At 52.0% G+C, this 8934-nt stretch overlaps 1 protein-coding gene across 1 annotated transcript; it reads left to right on the top strand.

Moving 5' to 3' along the window:
• Positions 1-2713: 2713 nt before the first annotated feature.
• LOC142908864 (uncharacterized) lies at positions 2714-7967 on the top strand. The gene is made up of 2 exons (XM_076059506.1): positions 2714-3576; positions 6394-7967. Exons 1-2 carry the CDS (start codon positions 2908-2910, stop codon positions 6682-6684), a joined length of 960 nt encoding a protein of 319 aa, XP_075915621.1. The 5' UTR covers positions 2714-2907; the 3' UTR covers positions 6685-7967.
• The last annotated feature ends 967 nt before the right edge of the window (positions 7968-8934 follow it).

Genomic DNA, 8934 nt, shown 5'->3' with positions numbered 1-8934 from the left:
TCGGCCACGGTCATTCCCTCCCTTCTCTACGCTTGCGAAACGTGGACCCCCTTAATGGAACATCTTCGCCGGTTAGAAACATTTAGGCTGGCCTGCCTACGATCCATCCTGGGTTTAACCAGACTGGATTGTGTGAGGAGCTCACAAATCCTTGAAAGATCTGGGCAAGGTCCCATCGGTGAGCTCCTCCGGCGGGCAAGGCTGCGATGGCTGGGTCATGTAGCCCGCATGCCCAGCCACCGCATGCCGAAACAGCTTTTGTTCGGTCGGATTGAGGGGGCAAAGCGGGCGCGGCACGGGCTAGAGAAGAGATGCAGTGATGTGGTACAGGAGGACGTGGAGCTGAGTGGACTTGCCGATGACTGGTACCAGCGGTGTCAAGATCGGCCTTTGTGGAGGAGGCTCGTGAAGGATGCTACTGGGCAGTTGGAGGTAGTCGCCCTCCAACAACAACGGAGGGCGGAGGAGCGACGCTCACAACAACGAGCGGAGCGCCGGGTGGCCAAAGCACAGCAGGTTGGCACAGTAGGGGGCACAGGTGGTGCATCAGCCAGTCATCTCAGTCAGTCGACCCGTGGCACCTGGGTCTGCCCCGTGACCTGCCAGCGGGCGTTCGACACTTCACGTGGCCTCAGGGTGCACATAGCCTGGCAATATCGTCGTGATGACGTCACCGCCACTTAGTGGCGAATGGCGGTTGTTGTTGTGTCTGTGTGTCTCTGTGTGTGTGTGTGTCTGTGTGTGTGTCTGTGTGTGTCTGTCTGTGTGTGTGTGTGTGTCTCTGTGTGTGTGTCTCTGTGTGTGCACCACCAGCAGCAGGTGGCGCGTGTCCACAGCAGGTAGTGTCACGTGTCCACAGCAGGTGTCACGTATCCACAGCAGGTGGTGTCACGTGTCCACAGCAGGTGGCACGTGTCCAGAGCAGGTGGCACGTGTCCACAGCAGGTGGCACGTGTCCACAGCAGGTGGCACGTGTTCACAGCAGGTCGTGTCACGTGTCCACAGCGCGTGTCTCACCCAGCCTCCCTGGCGCACGACCCAGGCCCTCCTGCTGCTCCGCGAGGCCACCAGGAAAGCGGCGGCCGCCTCGTCCGTGGGCCACGGAGTCGGCGGAGGTCGGAGTCGCCTAATGGAATCGCGACGGTCGATTCAGCGACGGTCGAAAATCGCCGCACGCGGGACGTAGAATCTCTTCGGCGATTGGTCGATTTCTCATCAAGCAGGATTCGACGGGGAGGAATCGCGCCGACTTTAGATGTCGAGGAATCGATGCGGCGATTGGCTTGCGACGGCAAGCGTCAGCTCAGCGAGTTTCCCGGCAAAGCCAAAACCACGAAACCACGTGGTCTGGGTACAGTGAGTCCAGTCCGGTTACAGCGAGTCCAGTCCGGGCACAGTGAGTCCAGTCCGTGTACAGTGAGTCCAGTCCGGGCACAGTGAGTCCAGTCCGGGCACAGTGAGTCCAGTCCGTGCACAGTGAGTCCAGTCCGGGTACAGTGAGTCCAGTCCGGGGCACAGTGAGTCCAGTCCGTGTACAGTGAGTCCAGTCCGGGCACAGTGAGTCCAGTCCGGGTACAGTGAGTCCAGTCCGGGGCACAGTGAGTCCAGTCCGGGGCACAGTGAGTCCAGTCCGTGCACAGTGAGTCCAGTCCGGGTACAGTGAGTCCAGTCCGGGTACAGTGAGTCCATCACAGACACAGTGAGTCCATCACAGGCACAGTGAGTCCATCACAGACACAGCGAGTCCATCACAGACACAGCGAGTCCATCACAGACACAGTGAGTCCATGACAGACACAGTGAGTCCATCACAGACACAGCGAGTCCATCACAGACACAGCGATTCCGTCACAGACACAGTGAGTCCATCACAGACACAGTGAGTCCATCACAGACACAGTGAGTCCAGTCCGGGCACAGTCCAGTCCGGGCACAGTGAGTCCAGTCTGGGTACAGTGAGTCCATCACAGACACAGTGAGTCCATCACAGACACAGTGAGTACAGTCCGTGCACAGTGATTATCCGTCGGTATTTAAAATCCGGCGCATCCACACGCCCCACGAAGCCGTCGGATTATCATTATCGATGATCGACCGCACGTATACGTTGAACTTCTTTTGCACCGTACGTAGCCAACCGCGATAATCGGAGGTGCGGGGGTGGGGGGAAGGACAAACAAGCTAGACACAGCAGAAGCACTTCTAAAGAAATTATACTCTTTGGTTCTATTCGGTAAAGTCACGTAGTTAAAAAATAAAACAACAAAAATCACGACGTTTCGGCCACAACACAAGCGGCCTTCATCAGGTGAAGGGACCAGGCTGTCTCGAAGACTGCGCTGGAGTGAAAGTCTTCGAGACAGTCTGGTCCCTTCACCTGATGAAGGCCACTTGTGTTGTGGCCGAAACGTGATTTTTGTTGTTTTATTTTTTACCTACGTGATTTTACCGAATAGAACCAAAGAGTATGGATCCTTGCAGTCACGAAAGGTTCAAATCTAGAACTAGAGAAACGAGTTTGTCAATCGAGACGAATTAACAAGTGGCATAGCTCCGGTGGCTTCCTGACGTCGGAAGGGAAGAGCGTTCCAGACGGCCGCAGAAGCGCAGTCCGGAGCGCGTCGCTTGCCGTCGTCATCTGGAAGTCGCGACTCGAATACCGCAAAAGCGTTGCCGCCAGTTTTAATACGAAACGCGCCGAGGTTGTTATTTTGATTTAAAGCTTTCGTGACTGCAGTAATTCATATTCTTGGCTCTTTCGGTAAAGTCACGTTGAAGGGAATGAAATGGTTGTGGTTTTTTTTTGTTTGCCTTTTAAGGGACGGCGTGACCCACCGTCAACTTTGAGCCGAACGAGCCGACTGACGAGAGGTCCCATTTGCCTTTCCCAAATCACGTCCCGTGACCATGAATGTCCCTCGCACCGCGAGACGCCGCCTGAACCACTGGGCGGGAGAAGACCTGTTCCCCGCCGGGCACGCCTGCACCTCGGACGGCCTCCTCGGCGGCGGCGGGCCGCCGACTTTGCCGGCGGCGGGGGAACAGGCTCGCCAGGGCCGAGCGCGGCGCCCGAAGGACGTTGACGGCACCGTGTCCGGAGAACAGGCGGCGGCGGAGGCGGCGGCGGCGGCGCGTGGAGCCCGGCCGGAACGCGGCGCCGGCGTCGTCGTCGGCCGCGAGTACCCCGAGGGAGCCACCGCCGCCGCCGGTGCCGCGCGAGACGACTCCACGGGGTCCCCTCGCGAGTCGGAGAGGCGCGCGGGCGGCGTGGGCGTCGAGGAGCTGGCGACGGGGGCGAGGCGCTGGCGGGGCGAGGAGGACGCGGCCGCCTTGAGGCGGGACGGCGGAGGGAGGAGGAAGGACGACGCCGACGCGGCGCGGGTTCGCGGGCCGAAGCCCGCGCCGAGCGCATCGGAAGCGGCCGGGGGCGAGCCGAGGGCTCGCTGCGAGCGCCTGCAGAACGACCTGAAGGTGGGTTTGGCCGCTCGGCAGGAGGCGGACGGGCGGGCGACGCGCTGCCGGAAGCTCGAGCGTGAGGTGCAGCAGCTTGAGAAGTCGCTTGGAGCCCTGCAGGAGGTGAGAGGAAGCACAGTAACGTCATCTATCGCTTTGCTCTCTCCTCGCCCGATGTGTTTTGACGGAACTGAATGGTCTAAGTAGGATGTGTGACTGAATATGCCCATAATGCGCCCGATTTTGTCATATCTAAGAAGCTAAGTGGGTTGAGTGTGGATTGTGCCAAGGACTCACGGCGGGGCTGCTCGCTGCATCCCACGTCCATGCTCCTCGCCTTCAGAAAGTCTCGTTGACCATTCTGGCGAAGTATGGTCAAATAACCCCCTTGAACTCCGTGGCGTGGACAGGGCCTCATCCATCCAGTAGATTGAGGAAGCGCTTTGCGTGCATTTCCTTTCCATAAAAAACAAAAATGTAAATTCTGCCTGTTACCAAATCACACTAAATGTACCTGATCTCAACGGATCTCAGAGGCTAAGCAGGGGCGAACGCGGTTAGTACTTGAATTCTAAAACCTTCAGCGGTTCAGAATATGGTGGTGTTTAGTGTGACACTTTTGTACTTGTGGGGTTTCTCTGCGTGCTGTCATTTTTGTTTCCCCACACGGAGCCCAAACACTTGTTGGTGTCGGCAAAGAAGAATTGCAAAGCGGCACACTCCAGAAAAAGTCTCCAGACTCAGTGTGGGGGGCTTTGTTGAGCGCTATTTCACGCACGTAATTAACATCGTGGTATCCGGGGACTCCACTACTTACAAACATTCGACTTACGAACTTTCAGCGATAAGAACAAACCCCTGTCCGTATGTCCAGTTGGCCTGTTCGGACCGAGATTCGTAAGTTCAACCTCCCAAGTTGGCATCTACATCTACAGGAGATTACACAACTTGTAAACCCATTCCCCGTGTTGAGTGTACACGCCGTACAACACGTTGGGAATCGACAGGAGTAAAGTTGGACTTTCGAACAAATCGACTTACGAACAGACCTCTGGAACCTAACTCGTGTGTAAGTAGAAGAGGCCCTGTAGACTGAAGTAAGGTTAAATATGGGAAAATAATTTTATATATAAGTATGTTGAACGTATTTTGCGCCGTATGTAGGCAACCGTGCGAATCAGAATATAAAACATACTTAGTGAAGGTTAGTATCTCAAAGCATCAACATAGGTTGGTTTGCAAACGTTAATGCTTGGGGAATTTTCGCGTTAATCTGCTCACAACTGTAACGCAAGGTTGCTTGCTTGTGAAGGTTGCGAGTGTAACGCAGGTTGTGTTTGCTTGTGAAGGTTGTGAGTGTAGTGCAGGTTGTGTTTGCTTGTGAAGGTTGTGAGTGTAACGCAGGTTGTGTTTGCTTGTGAAGGTTGTGAGTGTAGTGCAGGTTGTGTTTGCTTGTGAAGGTTGTGAGTGTAGTGCAGGTTGTGTTTGCTTGTGAAGGTTGTGAGTGTAGTACAGGTTGTGTTTGCTTGTGAAGGTTGTGAGTGTAACGCAGGTTGTGTTTGCTTGTGAAGGTTGTGAGTGTAACGCAGGTTGTGTTTGCTTGTGAAGGTTGTGAGTGTAGTGCAGGTTGTGTTTGCTTGTGAAGGTTGTGAGTGTAGTACAGGTTGTGTTTGCTTGTGAAGGTTGTGAGTGTAACGCAGGTTGTGTTTGCTTGTGAAGGTTGTGAGTGTAGTGCAGGTTGTGTTTGCTTGTGAAGGTTGTGAGTGTAACGCGGGTTGTTTTTGCTTGTGAAGGTTGTGAGTGTAACGCAGGTTGTGTTTGCTTGTGAAGGTTGTGAGTGTAACGCGGGTTGTGTTTGCTTGTGAAGGTTGTGAGTGTAACGCAGGTTGTGTTTGCAAGTGAAGGTTGTGAGTGTAACTCAGGTTGTGTTTGCTTGTGAAGGTTGTGAGTGTAACGCGGGTTGTGTTTGCTTGTGAAGGTTGTGAGTGTAACGCAGGTTGTGTTTGCTTGTGAAGGTTGTGAGTGTAACGCGGGTTGTGTTTGCTTGTGAAGGTTGTGAGTGTAACGCAGGTTGTGTTTGCTTGTGAAGGTTGTGAGTGTAATGCAGGTTGTGTTTGCTTGTGAAGGTTGTGAGTGTAGTGCAGGTTGTGTTTGCTTGTGAAGGTTGTGAGTGTAACCCAGGTTGTGTTTGCTTGTGAAGGTTGTGAGTGTAGTGCAGGTTGTGTTTGCTTGTGAAGGTTGTGAGTGTAACGCAGGTTGTGTTTGCTTGTGAAGGTTGTGAGTGTAACGCAGGTTGTGTTTGCTTGTGAAGGTTGTGAGTGTAACGCAGGTTGTGTTTGCTTGTGAAGGTTGTGAGTGTAACGCAGGTTGTGTTTGCTTGTGAAGGTTGTGAGTGTAACGCAGGTTGTGTTTGCTTGTGAAGGTTATGAGTGTAACGCGGGTTGTGTTTGCTTGTGAATGTTGTGAGTGTAACGCAGGTTGTGTTTGCTTGTGAAGGTTGTGAGTGTAACGCAGGTTGTGTTTGCTTGTGAAGGTTGTGAGTGTAGTGCAGGTTGTGTTTGCTTGTGAAGGTTGTGAGTGTAACGCAGGTTGTGTTTGCTTGTGAAGGTTGTGAGTGTAACGCAGGTTGTGTTTGCTTGTGAAGGTTGTGAGTGTAACGCAAGTTGTGTTTGCTTGTGAAGGTTGTGAGTGTAACGCAGGTTGTGTTTGCTTGTGAAGGTTGTGAGTGTAACGCAGGTTGTGTTTGCTTGTGAAGGTTATGAGTGTAACGCGGGTTGTGTTTGCTTGTGAATGTTGTGAGTGTAACGCAGGTTGTGTTTGCTTGTGAAGGTTGTGAGTGTAACGCAGGTTGTGTTTGCTTGTGAAGGTTGTGAGTGTAACGCAGGTTGTGTTTGCTTGTCAAGGTTGTGAGTGTAATGCAGGTTGTGTTTGCTTGTGAAGGTTGTGAGTGCAACCCAGCGCCAGGCGTCACGGTGCCGCAGGGACCTTCACTCGGCGTGGCTGCGGCAGCGGCAGCAACTGAGGGCGCTGGAACAGGAAGTGAAGTCTCAGGAGTCTTTGCTGAAGGAGGCCGCCCTGCACGGGAAGATGGAGCTGCGCTACAAATGCGCGCTGGCCGAACTGCAGGCCGGACTCTGGTGGACGCGCGACGAGCTGCAGAGGGAGCGGCAGGCGTCCATGGAGTTGCTTCGACGGCACTTTGTCAACCTGCGGGCTTCCCGGGGTCGATGACTGCGTGGAGATTGCCCGTTGGTAACGTTGTAAGTAAGCGCACGTTAACGTGAAGACGTGTCCCTCGGTCGCAGGTAAGTCAGCGGTTCCGGTCGCGTCACGTGGACAGGTTGGTAAAACGCAATGTTTAATTTTAACAGGGCTTATCGTTGTAATAATCTCAAACGAGTGTTGGCGGAGCTCACAAATTGTCGTGAAACGCCCCGTTGCGGTGGCACGGCATTGTGGTGTCGTGCGATGTTGGTGCGGTGTTGTGTAATGGTGTGGGGCGGTGTGCTTCATGGTGTGGGTACGGTCTGATAGGGTTTCGGTGTGACGGTGTACCGCATAGAGTTGGGTATTTAGATCACCCCGGAATGTGCCCGATCTCGCAAGTGAAGCAGGCCTCGGCCTGGATCTTGGGCAGACGTCCACCACACATGGGCGTGCTATAGGCTGTTGGGCTGACCTTGTGGGTGGCAGTGTAGCAATAACCATTGTTGCACTCTACTCAAACACCTAGCAGTGTATTTCTTACCCGTGTAGTCAATTTTTCAAAGGTCATTTTTTAAATATTTCAACCACTTTATTTCAGAAAAAGACGTTAACAGGAGACCCAAGCGTGCCACTTTTCCCATGAACCCCATTACGACTCGTTCCACACTCTGCCTCCCCTTAACCTCCATTAGCCCATTCTATTTCAAGCAGCAGCAACAGCAGCAATGATGCAATTCAAGAAACGACGCATTCAGAGATGAGAAAGAGCGCATGTTTGATTTTGTAGCGAGCGAGATGATGAAACTCGAGCTACAGTTAAATTTCGATTTAAAGCTTTCGTGACTGCAAGGATTCATCTTCTTTGGTTCTTTCGGTAAAGTCACCACCACGTAGAATGAGAATAAAATAATAAATTGATAAAATAAAATGACACAATAAAATTCTCACGACGTTTCGGCCACAACACAAGCGGCCTTCATCAGGTGAAGGGACGAGACTGTCTGGAGGACAGCGCTGGAGCGAACACAGCCAAGCTCAGACCGCGACCTTTAAGCTGTGTGAGAAGAAACAGAGCGCCTTCACAAAGGAATTAGCATTGGATGTGTATGCTTTAACTTTAACATAGCCATTTCTGTGACCAGTCACAAGCTAATCACTCAGCTATTTCAATGCTAAATTCTCCTGTTTGATTTGTACTAGGTGCCTCTGTGAATGTGTATGCTCTGACTTTAACATAGCTATTTCTGTGACCAGTCACAAGCTAATCACTCGGCTATTTCAATGCTAAATTCTATGCCAATTCCTTTGTCAAGGGGTGCATCTGTGGATGTGTATGCTCTGACTTTAACATAGACATTTCTGTGACCAGTCACAAGCTAATCACTCAGCTATTTCAATGCTAAATTCTATGCCAATTCCTTTGTCAAGGGGTGCCTCTGTGGATGTGTATGCTCTGACTTTAACATAGACATTTCTGTGACCAGTCACAAGCTAATCACTCAGCTATTTCAATGCTAAATTCTATGCCAATTCCTTTGTCAAGGGGTGCCTCTGTGGATGTGTATGCTCTGACTTTAACATAGACATTTCTGTGACCAGTCACAAGCTAATCACTCAGCTATTTCAATGCTAAATTCTATGCTAATTCCATTGTCAAGGCGCTCTGTTTCTTCTCACACAGCTTAAAGGTCGCGATCTGAGCTTGGCTGTGTTCGCTCCAGCGCTGTCCTCCAGACAGTCTCGTCCCTTCACCTGATGAAGGCCGCTTGTGTTGTGGCCGAAACGTCGTGAGAGTTTTTATTGTGTTATTTTATTTGATAAATTTATTATTTTATTCTCATTCTACGTGGTGGTGACTTTACCGAAAGAACCAAAGAAGATCGAGCAGCTACGGTTGTTACTCTGAGGTGGCGGCGTCAAACCCCCTCCCCGACGGGTGACATTCTCTTCTTGTTGAGACGGTGGGAACTCGCCGCCTCTTGCTCATTGTCCCACCCCCCGTCCCGCCGTTGGCGACAGAGACATCGGCACGCTTGCACAACGAGGAGAAAGGAAGATTGTCCAACACTATGAGACCTCCTTTGCCAGTAACAAGATATAGTAATAGGTTTTATCCTTTTAACTGGCACAAAAAACTGACACCTTTATTCAAGGCATCATGTCTGCAATAACCACAACACAAGCAGTCAAAATGCAAACAAAAAGACAACTCTGATAATAATATTGGCACTGTCCTTGAATTTGATTGGTCCACACCCGAGACGGCTTTCTTTA

This window comes from Petromyzon marinus, unplaced genomic scaffold (assembly GCF_048934315.1).
Source record: "Petromyzon marinus isolate PM22_M1 ecotype Great Lakes invasive population unplaced genomic scaffold, UKy_Petmar_22M1.pri1.0 PM_G_Scaffold_105, whole genome shotgun sequence".
NCBI lineage: Eukaryota > Metazoa > Chordata > Hyperoartia > Petromyzontiformes > Petromyzontidae > Petromyzon > Petromyzon marinus.
The sequence above is the reverse complement of the archived record's forward strand: the minus strand, read 5'-3'. Positions and strand labels throughout refer to the sequence as shown.

Bases quoted from the DNA above. Each gene is read 5' to 3' on its own strand.
- LOC142908864 (XM_076059506.1), top strand. From the start codon at position 2,908: ATGAATGTCCCTCGCACCGCGAGACGCCGCCTGAACCACTGGGCGGGA. The intron at 3,577-6,393 runs GTGAGAGGAAGC...TTGCTTGTGAAG, and splicing joins CGCTTGGAGCCCTGCAGGAG to GTTGTGAGTGCAACCCAGCG.